At 36.6% G+C, this 19,489-nt stretch overlaps 1 protein-coding gene across 6 annotated transcripts in view; it reads left to right on the top strand.

Annotated features, from left to right (window-relative positions):
• The window catches only part of Dgkb (diacylglycerol kinase beta), a 514,351-nt gene that overhangs the window by 126,311 nt on the left and 368,551 nt on the right, over positions 1-19,489 (top strand). For 2 of the 6 annotated variants that reach the window (XM_038336846.1, XM_038336844.1), the window contains one exon: positions 9,883-9,885. The exons of the other annotated variants lie outside the window; for them this stretch is intronic. In XM_038336846.1, the coding sequence (XP_038192774.1) occupies positions 9,883-9,885 (3 nt within the window). The remainder of the gene's footprint in view (positions 1-9,882; positions 9,886-19,489) is intronic. 6 annotated transcript variants of the gene reach the window in all.

Genomic DNA, 19,489 nt, shown 5'->3' with positions numbered 1-19,489 from the left:
TACTTACATAACACACAGCCCATTTTCAAAAACAACACAGGAACTAAATGGCTGGAACTTTGATTTTATATAACAAAAATACAACAACTAAGAAATATTAGACAAATACTTTTGTAAAGGTCAACTGAGAAATTAATCAAATTACTCAATTCTCACCCACTTGTGATTCATTTTGTTATTATCTGCAAAATACTGATGGTGTTTTAAATGCCTTTACTTACAAAATCATTAGGAACTCTTTGTCAAATTACTAAAAGAAAAGAAAATAACCTCATATTGCAGAAGATAGTATTAACTAATTTCAGTTTCTTCTCTCAATATAACATTTGTTGAACATATGTAATAAATGCAGTTATTTATAAATATTGATTCATAAATACTTTAGATTTTAAGTTAATTTACTGTTATCTTTATCTTAAAGGGAGATTATAGAATTTTTACAATATTTTTCTTTTCTTTAAAGATATTGTGATTTCCTGACATAAATTCATCTTTGACATCAGGTTTTAATTCCAACGGAAAGCCTGATTTGTTTTTCTGTCATCAAGATTCGTGTGGGATCCCCAGCTCAGCGAGGGCTATTTTTGCCAGCCTGGGCACAGAATGTCAATCATGAGATTTAGTCTTGCTTTTCCACCACTCCTTTCTTTGGAAAATTGACGGTTTAGACGCATGTAGTACGTGAATATTCCTGCCTTCTAACAACCTAGACAAAGATTTTCATTGCTTTACTTGGATACTTCTGATTCTGAAAAGTTATTTTATATCATCAAATATTTGTAAGGTGCTTATCATGATTTGTATCTCAACATTGGTCATTGAATCATTACACTATGTCTATTCTGAAACCTGCTCCTCTCAGTGGAAAGCTTTTATCTACCATTAAATGACTTTTATTATGCCTCATCCTGTCCTTGGTTTTTCTGGGAACTCTTCCTTTGTCACCTTTCCAGGGGTTGTGATGTGATCTTGCCTAATATTGGTGCCATCACTTGTGTTTGGCTTTGTGCCAATGTTTTACACATTTATTATTCTTCCTAATGAGATCCTACATCTCTGGCTGATTTTACTTCTGTGTTGACCGTAACCTGGAAGTTCCATCCTGTATTCACACCGATACATCTAGTATATTATTGTTATTATCTAGTGTAGTAGCACTAGTTCCTGCTTACTGAGTTCACACACTATAGCAGATGCTGTGTCAAAAGTATTAATTTATTCAGCAAGCATCTATCGAGTTCTAAAGAATATTTTAGTGTAGAACCAGGTAGTAAAGAGGAAAACACAACACCATTGCCTTCGTGGATCAGTTGGGGGAAATCATGGTGAAGTGTAGCACAAATAAGTAGACAGTTTGGACTCTGGCTGTACTAAAACACATGGAAGGAGAGTGATGGTCACTAAGAGGTGGAGGAAGGAGAAGAAGGTTGTGCTGGCTAGTTATATGTCAACTTGACCCAAGCTAGAGTCATTGGAGAAGAAAGAACCTCAACTGGAAATACTTCTCTATAGGATAAAGCTGTGGGCAGGCCCATAGGGCCCTTTCTTAATTAGTGATTGATGCAGGAGGGCCCAGGCCGTTGTGGGTGGAGCCACCCATTGGACTGGTAGTCCTGGTAGTCCTGGATGTATAGGAAAGCAGGCTGGGCAAGCTATGTGGAACAAACCAGTAAACATTACTTATCCACTGGTAGTCCTGGATGTATAGGAAAGCAGGCTGGGCAAGCTATGTGGAACAAACCAGTAAACATTACTTTTCCATGGCCTCTACATCAGTCCTGCCTCCAAGCATTGGCCCTGTTTGAGTTTCTATCTTGACTTCACTTAATGATGCATTATGATACATGAGTAGAAACCAAATAAATCCTTTCTTTCCATCCATGCTACTGGTCATGGTTCCGTTGCACTAATAGTTGCCCTGACTAGGAAAAAGGGCTGTTGTCCAAAAATAGGAGAAATTCCAATGGCACAGTAGTTGTCAGTTTAGAAGTATAATTTGAAGCAAGATAGCTGTAAATAATAACACTGTCCAGGACACTGAAAAATTGCAAACAGACTAGATTCCAAGTGTTTTCACCACAAAGCCTAGAAGGATAGGTTGATTGTCACTAGTGTCGATGTGATCCAAGAATAAAAACACAGCAAAGTCATTATTTGCCTTTACTTGTGATTCATGAATCATGACATCCTCTTTCCAGTACAGTAGAATGAAGGTCCTAACTGAAGTACACAGTGGTATTTCTTGTAAGAAGAAGTAACACAATGATAAAAGAATAAAATATTAGCCACTATCATATTTTAAAATAAGCTTCAAAATAGAGGAACATTTCTCTTTGTACTGGCAGAGGCAGACTATTTTTAATTTTTAGAGAAAGGAGTCTCTTGGAATCTATTTACTTCCTTTAGGTTTTGCTTTGATCATAAAAATTTACCATGAATAACTCCAATTTTTGTATTTGGTCTGGACTTTTGGGATTAGTGAAAGACCTCAGTACAACATAATATTCTCCAATATATTTTATTGAATAATGTTGAAATGTTATTTTGAATATCTTATATACCCAATAAAATGCACATGATATTTTTAATGCAAAGAACAAAATAAAATCACAGAGAACAATTTCTAAATCTACATACAAGAAGGAGTAAACTGAAGAAAGGGATATGAATGAGACACCATATGGCTTACTGAGGAGAGAGCTTAGTAAAAGGCTAGTAAGGACATAATCTTTGAGGTAAGAGATGCTGTACATATCAGAAGGACAATGAGCGATATTAATGACTGGACCAGAGTGTGTAGAGGAACAATAGTACAAGTGAAGGACATTTTATATTGTACACAGTAGTTAGAATATTGTATGTTAGTTACATTTTATTCTGAATCACATGAGAATTCTTCAGAAGACTTTTTCCTAGATAAGGAGTGATATAATTTATAATTTGCAGTAAAAATCTGTCTGCTGTGATTGGACAAAGATACAGAATTTACATATTTGGAGAGAGGGAGCTAAATCTTTACTTGCAGATGGAGATGGTGTAAGACCAATAAAAAGTCTGAAGATTGACTAGAAATTAATTATGAAGTCACCTAGTAAGATGAAAACTAAAGGGCTAAAACACACCCAGTATAACTACCCAGGAGTGAGAGGCAACCTCTCTATTAACATCACTTAGAACTGGTTAGGATCCTAGAGTGAATGTGATTCTCTAGTCAAACCTTCCATCATATTATATTCTAGGTACGTTCCAATTCCAGGAATAGTCACGGTTCGGCATAAATGATACTGCCACATTATTCCATCTGAGGTGAACAGATAGAATCAGGGAGCTAGAAATGTCTGCACAGCCACAGTTATGCAGAAACAATAACCTTGGTTAAGCAGAGAAATGAGAGAGTGGTACATCGGAGGCAGTCATGGACTGGATATCTTAGAATAGGGTTAACGGTATGAAGAAGCAATGATGAAGGAGAGAGAAATAGAGATTATTAAAGAGTAGAGTTATTAGTAATGAGAAGCACAAACTTATTTAAAACTGACAGTGAGCCCATAATCTAAAGATAGTAATTGTTCTAAGTTTATACACAAGTAAATAAAAAAAGTGATAGAGATAGAAGGATGGCATAGGGGCAAAACTCAAGTATTAACACTGCATGGAATCCGTTTACCTTCCTCCAGATCCCAGTTCAGGCTCCTATTTGTCTTATCTCAACAGCTGGATCCTCTATAAAACACATTCACAAGTTCCAAATCTAAGTCTTATCTAATTGCAAGTTTATCACTGAGTCTGCTATTGTAACATTCATAATCTTGTTTCTTTGTATCCCATGCATCCTTGACAATTTTTCCCCTGGGATTATCTATCCCAGTGACATCCTTATAGAACTCATTCCTTTCCATATGTCTCTAGGGTGCTTTCTGAGTCTACATTCTAAAATGCAAATGTGAAATATTTCTTTCATGCATAAATTAATTGTACTTTATTTGAATTTCAAGCTCTCTTCTATGGTCAACAAAGTTTTTACCTGTATCAACACCCCCCCCCCAGTCTCTCTCTCTCTTTTTTTTTTTTTTTTTTTTTTTTTTGGTTTTTCGAGACAGGGTTTCTCTGTGGCTTTGGAACCTGTCCTGGAACTAGCTCTTGTAGACCAGGCTGGTCTCGAACTCACAGAGATCCGTCTGCCTCTGCCTCCCGAGTGCTGGGATTAAAGGCGTGCGCCACCACCGCCCGCCCCCCCCCCCCCAGTCTCTTACAACCCACATTAGATACTGGAAATCAAGGATAATTGAACTGCATGTAATTCTCAAGGAACAACTGTTCTCTCAAGCTTCTGCAGTCTTGTATATGATAATAAATCAGGTGAAATTACTTCACCTTAGAGTCCTCCTGCCTTGCTAAGCTGGAATTAAAGGTTATTTTTGTATAATGGAGTAAATACATTAAATATTACACCCATTAACTATTTAAAGATTCATCTTTTAAACAAAAATAATGTTCTGCTTAGAATATTTGTTAAACTGTTCAAACTAGTGGTTGCTGAGCTTTTTCTAATCTAGGATCCACACAACTGTCCCAGGAATGAATCTACACTGTTATACATAGTTTTAATATTTATTTAAGGAAAAGCAGTAGCCCTCACATAAAATGATAATGAACTAGGTGTTTTTGTTACTGTTGCTTTCTTTAGTTGATGTTTTATCCCTTGTAATCTCTATTAATTGGTTTTGGAGATAGTATTCACCATGAAGCCCAGAGGTATTGAGCTCAGTTATTACAAAATGATTATTCATGTCATCTTTATCAAACCATACAAAATGTAAAAGGAAAAATTAAGATACTAGTTCTATATTATTATTCCTTAGCTAGTTTGTTAAAAACAGCTTTATTGAAGTAGGATAGATGTACAGGCCTTCACATTTGCCCTCTTAATGGGCACATTCAATAATATTCAGTGTACTAAGAGGTATACACCACCGTTGCTCATATTGTGACACTGAGTATGCCTGTTTGGGGCTTGCCTTCATTTCTTTTTGGCATGCAAGAGTTGCACTGTGATAGAGATGCTGTTTCACATGAGTATTTGTCTTCAGAAGTGTCATCCCACATCCTTACCCCAATTGAAACTGTCAGTGTTTTCCACAGCTGTTCTGGTGACCAGGCAGTCTCCTATCATATTTAATCCCCCTTTTTCTTCAGCTCCCCAAGCAGAAAAGACATGCTACAAGACCAAGAATGACATTTTTCTTGTGAAGAAGTTAAATTTATTTAATATAAATGGTTGATTCATGATTAGTTTTGTTTGGTAAAATGAGAAGCTTGCTCTCTGTGTGACATTATATAAATTTAAGCATGAAGAGGAGATACCATTTTCCTGGTGTGGATCTGTGACAGGCACGATCAAACAACTCGTACAGCTTATCAGTAAGAGGAACCTGAAGAAGATTTTAACGCAGGGCAAAATTTTGGAATTAAGGTTATTCATATGATCTAGCATTAGTTCATATAACATTATTCATATGATAAGATATTATATCATATAACATAACATTAGTTAATATAACATTATATCATATAACATAACATTAGTTAATATGCTATGGAAATCTGCAGCCTTAGATCTGGGAGTACAATGTCTTTACTATGCACTTGAAAGTTAAGAAACTGTGAGAATAGTTTATTATAGTTTATTGGGTGCTGCTCCCAGTACTCCTCACCCTAGCTCCAAAGCCTTGTCCCGGTGATGACTTTACATCCATGATGGATGGGGGAGATGGTGGAAGTGTAAGATTCTGTTGGCTTCCATGTTAGTGCTGGAAGAATTTTGTTAGTTAGAAGTCAAAAGTCTTCTCTGCTGGAACTGTAGAACTACTCATGGCCGAGAACAGAGAACATTTTTTCAGGAGTGTTATAAGCAAGGCGACTGAAGAAGGAGATGCAGTGAGTTCATAGATAACAGGTCCCCCAGTGACATTTTTGCAAAAGAAAAGATTTGAAAGACTAAGGAGAGGGGGAAGGCATTTGGGCAATGGTACCAGGATCTCTAATAAGATGCTGGTATTTAAGTGTGAACCCTGGATATTAGAGAATGTCACTTCCTTCAGAAAGTTCCAGAATGACTGATTATACACACACACACACACACTCACACATATATACATATATATTAATTAAATATTGTCTAAATAATATAAAACCTTTACTAAGCAAACAACCCAATTCAAATGGCTGAAATACCTGAATAAGCACTTGAAATATATCTATAAACATTTGTAAGAAGGCATTCTCTTATCACTCATCAGGAAAATACATGATACAAATCATAGAATTGTAACACACACCCTGCTGCAATGTACAACAAGTTAAAAGCTTACCTTTCTTCTAAGGGTGTGACTGCTCCTCCACTGCAGGGGGAAGCGTGACTGGACCTTCCACTCAGACCCCACACGATGAGTGTTCCGCACCTGAGTCCTGACATGCACTACTTTATTAGGTCAGATTAGTTAACAACATTTCTCCCAACTTCTCTTGGGAAAAAGAAAGATGTGGTATTTAAAATATACCAACCATTAGAAAATGATTCATTTATATCATCTGTTACTATAAGGATTACACTTGAATTTAAAAACTAAGGTTTTTTCTCATTTTTTTATTAAAAATTTCCATCTCCTCCCCTCCTCCTCCCACTTCCCTCTTCTCTGCTCCACCCATACCCCACTCCCTCCCTCTCCAGGCCAAAGAGCCATCAGGGTTCCCTACTCCATGTTAAGTCCAAGTTCCTCCCAACTCCCCCCAGGTCCAGGAAGGTGAGCAACCAAGCTGACAATGTCCACACAGAGCCCGTCCACGCCATAGAATCCAAGCCCATCGCCATTGTCCTTGGCTTCTCAGTCAACCTCCACCGTCGGCCACATTCAGAGAGTCTGGTTTGGTCTCATGTTCCATCAGTCCCATTCCAACTCGACTTAGTGATCTCCCGTTAGTTCTGTCCCACCGTCTCCATGGGTGAACGCACCCCTCACGGTCCTGACTTTCTTGCTCATGTTCTCCCTCCTTCTGCTCCTCATCAGGACATTGGGAGCTCAGTCCGGTGCTCCAATGTGGGGCTCTGTCATTTTCTCCATCCATCGCCCCGTGGAGGTTCTATGGTGATATGCAAGAAATTCATCAGTATAACTATAGGATCTGGCCTTTTCCGGCTCCCTCTCCTCAGCTGCCCAAGGAACTAGCTGGGGGCATCTGCCTGGAAACCCGGGAACCCCTCTAGACTCAAGTCTCTTGACAATCCTCAGATGGCTCCCTTAATTAAGATATATGCTTCCCTGCTCCCATATCCACCCTTCCTATATCCCAAGCATCCCATTCCCCCGAGCTCTCCCCATCCTCCCCTTCACGCTTTTCTCTCCCTATCTCCCCTTGCCCCTGTCCCACCCCACCCCCAAGTTCCCAGTTTTTGCTCGGCAATCTTGTCTACTTCCAATATCCAGGAGGATTACTATATGTTTTTCTTTGGGTTCACCTTCTTATTATCTTCTCAAGGATCACGAATTATAGGCTCGATGTCCTTTAATTATGGCTAGAAACCGATTATGAGTGAGTACAAAAAACTAAGTTTTAAACTTTTATTGTAAAATAACAACATATTCATTAAACTCTAAAAAGACATAAATTTTAGGTCTTTAATTCAGTAAAGTAAACGAATCATATAATAAATAACTTCTTTGGTACTTAGATCATTTCCTTATGTTTCTGTAAGTTTCAATTAGCATGCCAAGTGACATGCTACCTTAATATTTAAGTCGATATAATTAAATATATTTTCATGTCTTGTGAATTATGAGAAATGGCTACATAATTTCTCTAATCTAGCACATATGAAGTATGCACTGTTTGTGGCTACCACCTTTTCCATTCCATATTCCTTATTTTTGTGAAAGTGACCCTTTTAGTGGGACTTCCTCAGGAAGAACACACTCTTCTGACATCTAACCCCCAATACAAAGTATCAGTGCCACATCCTGTTTTGTTCTATAAATGGATATAATTGACAGAGACTTAGGATCTCTGTACTACAAACACATCGGCAACAAAAGACACCTTGTATTGACCGAAATAATAAATTTTAAATTTTAAGTTATCATCAAATGATTATCACATCTCCATTTAAACTTCGATATTTCACTGGGAGGTGTAATCAAAGCAGCATCTCTCAACAAGAGATTACTTGTTAAAAAAATTGATATATTAAGTATTTTGTCTCCTTTTGGGCAATTAAGGCATTCTTTCTGGGATAATTTCTCATGTCATAGTATCTTATTAAGTTTGGGTAATGGAGTTTATCCTAATGCCAATCAGATAAATAGCAAAACTTCTCAGATCACAGAAAGGGAAACAAAATTATTTTGGAAATTTGGATCTATGAATATTCTTCAGCTTTGAGTCAAATGGTCTCGATTCTACCTCTCTTTCCTCTCCACTGTTGAGTCTGTAATGTGGCCAATTATGGTGTTACTGCAGCAGCTCTCTACGTAGTCCTACGTATAACACCCTCAGAGAACCATATGCCGTATTAACTTCTCCTCTTCCGATCGCTCTTACTCTTCCACAATTTTAAGAATTCTAAATTATACATTGTAAATATGGTGATTACATCTTAAATAGCAGAGGGTATGTGACGCCTTCCCTGGAGCATGTGTTAAACTAAGTCACTCCTCCCCAGAATGTCAGAAGGTCTGTTAGGGAATGAATATGATCTGCGAGTCTTCTTCACAGCTCAGCTATTATGGGATCCTTTTGCGTCTACCTATCACTTACCTCGCGCAAGTGAGAATTAATAACGACAAGCCCAATGCTGAGCATCAGCCAATGATGGGAGGAGGTATGCATCCGAATCCCCTACAGTTCTGAGACTTGCGAACTGTCTGGAACTTTCCTCCCGCTGCGAGTTCGTGAGCTTCCATAGATACAGCCTGTGGCGGGGAGGTGTGAGCCCTTGAATGACGCTGGAGCTTGCCGCTCTGAGTATCACATTTTAGCTTTATACTATTTTGGTTGTTCCATTCTTCTTTTCCATTTACCCCTTTCACCTTCAGCAACAGCTACTGAACTCACGTGTCTCCTTGAAATATTTTGCACAACCTACCTACGATTTGTACCCATACAGTTTTCTTCTTCATCTTTTCTTTTGTCAAAAGAATGGGGATAAAGTACATTGTCAGTTCTCAATAAATGTTTCATCAGTGTCATTACTTAATATTCATTTAATTAATATTCATTATAGGTCAATTCATAATTGTCATCATGGTAATGATAGGCAAAAGGAATCTCATTTTTTCTATATTTTGAAACTCTAAAAGATTCAGGTTCATGGTATTATTCATAGGGAATGTTGCTTTATATTTATTTAATTTTTAGGATGGGTGGCATTAAATTGGAGCATTCCAATCCCAGCAGTTCATAGCACTGGAAGATTAAGGCATATATAAATTACACCTACATTTGTTTCCACCTTGGCATATTCCTCATATACAACACTAAAACCTGCATCATAGAAAAGGGGGCAACACAGCATTATTATGTGAACATTACATCATCTAAGCTGTGAGATGAAGCATAATTCTTTATATTGTTCTGGTTAGGTTAACATTGCTATCTTTTAAGGAAACCATCTGTATGCTGATGTGAGATAACACACACACATACACACATACACTCCCCCCACACACACACATACATGAGGCAATTTCTTAAGAAAAAGGTCATTATGTTATGTTTGTTTCTACCTAAAATCATACTTATATTTTTTGTTTATTTTTAATAAGACTATGTCAATATTTCTGTAAGTTTCTGTGATAGTTTCGACTTAAAACATAGTTGTGAATAGAGCAAGTTATAACTCTTTTGAAGAAAACAAACTGTGCCGTGGAAAGTTTATCGCAATTCGTAGGAATGCCAAAGCACAGCGCCAGTAAAAATACGATTTGGAAGTTTGATGAAGTTAAAATCTAATGGAAATCAAAAATCTGTACCCATACATAAACATCTCAAAGGGATTTACAACCATAACAAGATGGAACACTTAAAGTACGTTCAAACGAAACAAAACACTCACGTACGTTTGCGATTCAAAAGTAAGGATGGGTGTGGGATTGCGTACCAATGATGAATGAGGCTTTCCTACAAGTAATTGCCAACAATGCTTATGGGAGGTCACAGAAAAACGCAGTACGCAGCCAAAACGTCAGTGAACCCATACCAAAATTAAGAGAACAAGAAATTTATGTCAGAAAATATTAACAATTTGACAGTGGCAGTTTGAATTTTTCTAGCCTCTGATTTGAGTAGTTTTAAGAAGAAATGAAAGATCCACACTTGATAGTGTTCATCTAGAGAAACACTTTAGAGGATTATTTTCATGCAACCACAAGCTCAATATATGGCAGTGTTAGGCATTGCCTTGCATCTCCTTAATATCTCAACAGAGAGTGCAATGTGAAAGTCTTGTTCCTGCAATTTTGCTCTGCATTTTATAACAATAGCTAATATATAGACATGTATATATATATATGTGTATAAGTACATATACACACATATGTATATATGTATACACACATACACACATGTGGTTTATGACTAAAGTTAATTTTAGTTTTGCCAAAGTAGTAATAATTCTGCAACTACAGAACAAGGAAGGGGCCTATCCCATAGAGTTTCCATAGATCGCATGCCAGAAGATTCACTGTTTAAAATGAAGGTACTAGTAATTTTGATTTTAGTTGGCAAAGGATATTACTGCAGACATCTACTCAAAGTTAACAGAGTTGAAACACGTGAATCGAGGATTGAAGGATAAAGAGGGAATAGAGGAGAGAAGCAATAAAGCAGAGTTCACCAGTATCAGGGTGATGTAGATTCAAATGGAGGGCAACTGATCCTCCTCTCATACATAGGAGTACTAAGACAGTGCCCTGGATTCCTCCCCCAATGCATAGGGGTACTAAGAGAGTGCCTTGGATACCAGGAGGATGTTATCAAGGGGAAGGCAACATGCTATTCTTAAAAATAGGAAATAAAATTGAAGGATTTTCTTGATTTTAAGTATACTGAGAATAAATTCTAACTGAGCAAAAAGAATCTGTGTCTTCAATTTGACTGATCTCCTTTGGGCAATTCCTATACAATTCTTTTTTGCTTCAAGAAGTTATTCCAGATTTGCCTAAAAAGGAAAATGTACTCAAGCACATAAGATTTAAAAGAACAAAGAGGAAGACCTGTTCTAAGAGCCTTAGCAATATTTCTGTCTTGTTAAAGGTGCCCTGATGACATAATGTGGACGTGGCACTATATGTTAATAACAGGTGGAAAGTATCAAGAATCATGCAGAATAATGAAATATCAGATACAATCTCATGTTACATTTGCTAGAACATCAGCCATGTTGAGATTACTTTTTAAAATAAAATATGGAAGACTGGAAAGAAAATTAAATTCCATGTCATGTGTTACCTCAAATAGTCCACATAAACTAAATATTTAATTTTCTGATAAACCCACTATTAAAGGCTCTTTTTCCTAAAAAGAAAATGTTAAAAATGTTGGACAACTTATAAAAGAAATTTGTTTTAAATAGGAAATATTAAAATTTTCAAATCAGGGTAAAAACTTACTTTGGTAGACTATATAAAACTCATATAATTGCTAGACTTGCCCATTGTCGTTAGAAATGTATCAAACTGGCTAAAACCCTGACAAGGCAAACTTGCCACAAATTGTGATGTGATTGTGTCCAGACAAGTTTCTGCTTGTTTCCTTGGATGATTGTAGTGGGTAGGACTGACATCCAGACCTAATAACATTAAACGTTAGTACTTTGTGTTACTCTTATCTCCTAAGTTTAAGATGTTGAATGGAGCTCAAACAAGACTGTCTGAAAGCCCTTAGACATAAGGACAGATTCCATCTAGCAAACATAATCTGTAGATTTAATGTTTCTTATTGAAATAGGGGAGATCATACACGAACCATGTCCATGTTCATGCCTTCTTCCGCTGTTCAGTTTCTGTTTTTTTTTTTTTGCTTGAAACCAAAGACTTGTATATGAAAGTTGTTGCATACACCTTTTTCATATAGTCCAGGGATCTCTAGCTCACTCCTGTTTTTGTTGCCTAGATCAAACTGTGTAGCTGTTTACCCAGGAAGTACGGCAATTCTGTTGGGTCCTCTAGGCCCCCTTCTTGAGGTCAAATCTAGATGATAAAACCTGGTACTTGAAGGTCTCCCTTCTCTGCCTCATCTTTTTCCTGTTGAGTTGGTGTTAGTTTGTTCCTTTAGCTTCCTGTTTCCAGTTGACAAGAGCTAGCTAGGGTTATTTGGGAAGATACAGCCTCAAATGAGATCTCCCCATCAGTATGGCCTGTGGGAAAGCCTGTGGCGTATTTTCTTAATTAGGGATTGCTATGGGAGGGCCCAGTCCACAGGGGTGGTCCGTAGTCGTGTAAGAAAGCAGGCTAAGCAGCCATGAGGAACAAGGCAACATGCTGAGCTCTTCTGTGGTCTCTGTTTCAGTTCTTGACCCAAGTTTAGGCTTGGAGTTCCTGTTCTGGCTTCCTTCAGAGATGGGATGTGTCACGAGAGTTGTAAACTGAAGTGACCCTTGTCCTCCCCTAGCCTCTTTTTGTCATGGTGGTTACCATGCTAAGAGAAACCCCAAGATACCCTCTCAAGAGTTGTGGCATCTCTAGCTTCATTTACCTGCGTTACACAAACCCTGAAGGAAGGCTGCACACACACATTCTCTGATTGTTTATGGTATGTTTATTGCATACCATCCACAAGTGGTTTTCAAATTATTTCCTCTGATTATTGTTCTTCCATACTCCTGGATTTTGCTGTGACCATGAGCCTCCCTTTTCTCATTCTAGAGTTCTCTGCCTTCTCTCTTTCTGTGACTAATTATTTTTTTCTGGTATTTTTACACCTATTATAATTTTTCTTTTATTTACACTGTAATTTGAAAGAGAAATAAACCAAAACCATTAGTTATTCAACTTTCTTATCAGTTCCATTGTGTGCTTGAGAGTCTTCCCTGGAAGAACAGCTATTGTATCCTGTGTGCAGAGGAGTCTCCTGTGTTTGCACAGTAATCTGTCTCTTGACCACTGCTTTAAGCATTCTCAGATGTTTAGAACCTCAAATGTTTGTCTTTCTTCCATCTCAGTCCACATTTTTCTTCCTACTTACTTTGAAAATTCTTGTGATTCTCATTAAATCAAGTTCAATTGTGGAGGTAGGGTGGCAGAGGAGTTTAACGTGAAACAGGGATCTGGCTGTACGTGATTATCGAGATTATGGATGAATGGAAATACCTTCAGAGGGAAAGAAAAAAAAAAACATGGCCTAAAGTTATCTGGAATGTGCTCTGAGGGAAAATCAGCCCTCCTAGAACTCCACTAGGGATTTTGGGATAAAAAGCCACATCACTGACTTACTCTCAACTGCCTGAAGTTCAGGGTCAACCCATTCTGACTATTTCAATACATCACGGACGTGATCTCTGAAACCAGAGGCCTATCGGGGAGAATCTGTTCCTTTAAACAAAGGCTGATTCTCCAGAAAACTGGGAAGGGAGCTCTCGGTGGCTTCCCTGCTAGGTGTAGGTGTTTCCTGGAGGGAGCCACAGATCTGCACTGGGCTACCAGGGGGCTTTACTAGACATCCTTTCTAACACCCCTGTGGAGTCTGACATTTTAGAAAGACTCTTCTTCCACGCTCCATCTGGATCATTCACCATATTCCTTTCATTTTAATTTTTCTTCTCCAAACATGCTATGAAAAAAATATGGTTGCATGCACATTGCATTATTGAAATACTAAAAACAACTTTCATGTTAAAAACTAGAACATGCCTCTACCTGCTTGTGTATGGAGTTGTTCCGTCATCCATTTCATTATTTATTTTCCAACAAGATGTATCTAATGTCTGGGTGTAGCATAAGCTAGAATATAAGCAAAGCATGGATTCCTAACACACATATGCATACACATACACATAAATACACAATACATTGTTATGGAATAAATATTCTTGAAAAATAAAGTGAGCATTTTCAAACTGATTAGAGTTTACTCCTACAAAGAATATGGAAAATAGTATTTTATCCTAGTTTTAAAAAATTTCCACTCGAAAGCAGTGTATGTCTGTTTTTCAAGAATGAAGGTCAAATTCTAATAACAAAACTAAGTTTTACAAAATCTATTTCTAAGTACAATTTTTAAGGTATAAAAGCTTGAAAAATGAATATATTAATTTGAATATGTATAATATAGATCTTTGAAATGTTCCAATATATGTCATTGTATATAAGGATCATTCATTTATTTTCCACATTTTTATTGAATTGGACCTTAATCCATCTATTAGTCAAATAAGAACAAATAGGTTGTAGGTAGATTATTTTCATAGGAATTCACATTTTTTTTTGTGGGAAGAATCACATGTCCCTCAGTTTCCTTATGCATTTACTATTTTTTACCATGTTTTATATAATCTGAATGTGTGGTATGATATAATATGCATCGTTTAAAAAGGAATATATTCTTAGGTGGATACATATGTTCAGCTTAAAGAAAATATGGTACTGAAATAGCTTAAGCTAGGTTAAGTGGTTTGGGGTATTTTATTAAAAGACAAAAATAGTTTGTACTTTTCTAAGTCTGGTAATTTTCATTTATATCATAAGATTTACAAGTCCAAATATTTATTTGAATATCCATATTTGTAAATGGGTATGGGGTAAAAACTAGTTTCCTAGATGCTTTAAAATTAAAATGATTTTGTGCACCGTATATACTCAGGTTCATGCTAACACCTTGATGGAATTTTCAGGAGACAATGGTGTAATTAGCGACTTACCCAAACTTTAAAAATATTTTAGGTACTGCCTATAAATGCTTTTCAAACACAAAGATACACACGCATTTCTTTAGTCAGCTTTCATTGTACAGTGCTTGTAGCTCAGACTACATGCCAAAGTTCCTCCTCATACTAAATGGGTTTGCACATAAACTGTGCATGCAGATCTCAAGTGGTAGTCTCTTAATAGATGCCAGCCACTCTTTATTGCTACCCTCTTTTATTTCAGTAACATTTTAATTAATTCACACTGATTGAATAAATGTACATTGAGACTTATTTCCTAATGAGGGCGCATTTAGAGGAAAGGTTCCGCATCATCCTGATATCCTGTGGGTAATTATATTCTAATTATATGGTCAGGGGAAAAGAGGCTATAACTCAGGACTGATATTGTTCGCTGGGCCCAATTAATTACAAGCACATAATGAAAGTTCATGATAAGGTTGACTGGCAGTCAGTGTAAATTTTTGACTCAATTCAATTGTACCTAAAGTGAATACAGAGCTAGACTTTAACCTGGTTAGAAAATGTTCTGGCATGAGATCAGTGGATGTTCAGATGGACAAAAGATCAGAACGAATTCTATCATATGCTCTGCCTCCAAGGTTTTCCACGGATGATGAAAAGGCAAACTAAGCTCTGACTGTAAATATTATTATCAATATTCTTTCATTATCTGTACTGACCCTGGAAAGCAGTGTTAAACTGAATATAAAGGGAGAGAATTTTAGAACTAGCCATGATTTTTGAAGAGGAACAGCAGACATAACAGACAACATTATAGCTATATTATAGGTAACATGTATAGGTATTAATCTGTTATGTTAGCTTTCGGAAGGTGGATTCCCTTCTCTCTCTTCTTGCTTTGAGTTATTCATTCTTTCTCTTCCAGTATACTCAGTTTTTATACATGTATATGTTTACATCAAACATAAATGTGCTGCGTTTATATACTTATTAATAGAGGAAATATTGAAGTGATCACTGTCAAAGCCATTTCTCTCTATCTGTGTATGTAGTGTGTGTTGGTACAAATGTGTTTTGGGGAGTCTTTTTAAATTAAAATTTTATTAGAATATTTCAAGATACATGGTGAGAGCATAGAACAATGAAAGACACTGAGATCAAAATAAAATGAAACTCAATTAAGAGTAAAATATGTAAAAATAATTTTTCATTTTTAAAAGAATAACGTTGTAATTTATCATTACTCCTTTGCTTTCCCTCCCTTCAAACCCTCTTAAGTACTCCTGCCATTCTCCTTCAATACACAGTCTGTCTGTTAGTGTCTGCATGCATGAACATGTATACGAAGATACGTTCCTAAATACCATCAGTTCAGTTCATATAATGTTACTTGTGTCCTGCTTTTAGGGAGAAATATTTTTTAAGGCAAAGTCTTTACTTGCCTAGAGATTGCCAAGTATGCTAGGCCACTTCGTCAGTGAAGCCTGGGCATTTTCCTGTCTCCACTACACTGGGGCTGAGATTAAAATCATATGTTACCATTCCAGCTATTTTATGTGGATTCCAGGGATGGAGTTTAGATCCATAAATTTGCAGGACAAGGTTTTCTTCCAACTGATGTCCCCAGCACAAGTTAATGACAATAATGTTGTCGTTAAATTTCTGTTAATACAAGCTTATGAAATCAACTTTGGTAGAGAGTGATTGTGCTAGAGACTCTCTCTTTGCTAGTGGCTCTGTCGAGTTTGCCAGTGGCATTGCACGGGTTATACAAACCCATGCCCAGCAGTCGTTGCCAACAAGCAACAAGCTCATTGGCATTTTTTGTGGATTTTTTTTGTCTTATAATGCATGTCCAGGGATTTTTTTATTTTAACCTTACAATCATTGTGAGTATATGTTGTTTTCCAACTTATGTGTGTTTATCAGATTTGTGTGTATGCAAATGTAGTGGTTCTGCACCTGTATCTGTTCCTTGTGCTTTTTCTTTGGCTCTTTTCTTTTTCTTTTTTCTTTTGTCCTATTCCCATTTGCTTTTGTTTTATATCTGTCATTGTTCTTTAGTTGCCTGTTTGTTTTCAAACAAGAGAGAGAAAGAAGGGATGTAGGTATGGATGGAAGGGAGCTGGAGAGAAACTGAGAGGAGCAGAAGGAGGGGAATCTATAATCAGGATATATGAAAAAAATCTACTTTAAATAGAAGGAAAAAACTCTACTATTTATGAATTCTAAAGGCTTTGGTTTTGATGCTTACATTTTCATTGGCTGTAACAGTATTTATAGAGAATAAAAAATAATTTATTGTATTTTGGGCTCAGATGGTACATTGACCTGGATGTTACTAAAGGCACTAGTGGCAATAGAACAACCTTTTAAAAAATAGTGTTTATGGGTGTGTGTCTGAGTCTACATACGAAGAGCCCACAAAATTATAAAGCTTAAATTATGAAACTGGAATAAGAAAAGAAAGTTCATGAAAAACTAAAATGTATTTGTTTATTATAACCTAGCTCTCTAGCTCTGCCTCATTATGTTTCATTCCAATTGGTTTTTTTTTTTTTTTTTTTTTTTTTGGTTTTTCGAGACAGGGTTTCCCTGTAGTTTCTAGAGTCTGTCCTGGAACTAGCTCTTGTAGACCAGGCTGGCCTTGAACTCACAGAGATCTGCCTGCCTCTGGCTCCCGAGTGCTGGGATTAAAGGTGTGCGCCACCACCGCCCGGCTCATTCTAACTGTTAAGTAAAACATAAGTCGACCCTTTAGCTAAGACTGTGCACCCCTTTAGCTAAGACTGTGCACCCCTTTAGGAGCAAAATTTTTTCTTTATACTGATTTTCCTTTTCTTTTATATTTTTACTTTTCCTTTTATTAAAAACACTCTTATCACTAACTTTTAATGCCATTGATATATGCTTGCATATAAAAGAAAGCACACAGTTTAAAATAGTTTGTGTGTGTGTGTGTGTGTGTGTGTGTGTGTGTGTGTACTTTCAGAATACCACTGCAGGAAAAAGTCTGTTGAATTCATCCGTATTGACCTTTAACAGTGCTTTATTTGGTTTTCCTTCAATTTTGAATTCTTCATTAACATTTAAAGATATTTTATTTTTGATCATGCAGAAAGTAGACACTTATTTACAAAAGTAATCTTATGTGTATGTTTCTCTTTCTGTCACTCTTTGTGTGTGTTTATGTGTACGTGTGTTTGTCTCTGTCATTCTCTCTCATCTTTTTGTGTATGTGGGTGTGCGTGTGTGTACACACATGTGAGTGCACGTGCACATTTGTGTGCATGCGTGTGTGTATGTGTGTGTGCATGCATGTGTGAGTCCATGAGTGTGCACTTGCATGTGTGTGCGCTTGCATGTGCGTGTTTGTGCGTTCGTGTCCAAGAGTGTGTGAGCATGCATGTGCGTGTGTGTGCATGTATTCACATGCATGCATGTGTACTGTACTGAGAACCAAACCTAGAACTTAGTGTGCAAGGCAGCTTCATGACCACTGAGCTATATCTTAAGCTCCAATGTCGTAAAATTATTTTTCTGTTATTTGAATACTGAGAGCATTGGCTGGCAAAATGAGTTTCTAACTCTTAATTTTGGATGCTAATCATTTAATTTTATTTTAAACTGTTGCTCATAATCTGAAAATAGGTTAGCTTGGTTCAGTAAGAGAGGAAAATGAGATTTCAAATGTAAAAGCACCTTCCTAAAATTATGAATTTTCATACGTAAGTGTAGGCCTAATTTTGATAATTTTACTGTAGCCTTGAAATAAATGATGAATCTTAAATGTGAGTACTGCGTCCCTATAATATTAACTGAAACCTCCAATAATCTCCACTAAAGATTTCTCTTTGTTCTGTGACAATTTGGATTAAATTGTCAATTTAAAATGATTACATATTAGAAAATACAAAGGCAAGAAATATCCTAATACATACTTAAGAATAATAGGATTTTAAAATTTCTTCAATATTAAATTGAACTTAATAAGTGCCCTGAAGGCAAATGCATCTTTTAAACTAATTATCTGTTCTGTGTATTCTATTTAATATTAAAAAGATACTGATTAAATAAAATCAATCACATTCCTCTGTAGTCACATCTCTCATTGATTAAATAAAAATATACAGTTCCTGTATTAATTCTAATTAAAAATATATTACACTGAGAATTATATACTCAAGATAATTTTCAAAACTAAAACATTTATTCTTTTCATCTTCAATATTTAAAAGTATGTACAGAAGAGAGGAAAAGCAGTAATGTGATATCTGAATTTGTGTTTTGAGAAGTAGCAACTGATTTTTTTTTCTGCCTGAGGCCTTAATGTAATTCAAGAAGAGGTGGCTAGTGACATGATAATTTAATAGCCACCCTCTACCTATTTATTCTGGTTGGAAGGATGCTCACAGATGGGGAATTTTCATCTTTTTTCTTTCTTCAACAAATGTCTCTCAGGAGGCAGAGTACCACCTGGGAAAGTCCTCAGGGCTGGTGGCTTCCGGTCTAGGTATAGATGCCATCTGACCCGAGGTAGGCCTCAGTTTTGTCTGTTCCTTTCTCATCCTTGGTTACTCTATCCCAGCTCAGAGAGGTTCAACAGCTTCC

This window comes from Arvicola amphibius, chromosome 7 (assembly GCF_903992535.2).
Source record: "Arvicola amphibius chromosome 7, mArvAmp1.2, whole genome shotgun sequence".
NCBI lineage: Eukaryota > Metazoa > Chordata > Mammalia > Rodentia > Cricetidae > Arvicola > Arvicola amphibius.
The sequence above is the reverse complement of the archived record's forward strand: the minus strand, read 5'-3'. Positions and strand labels throughout refer to the sequence as shown.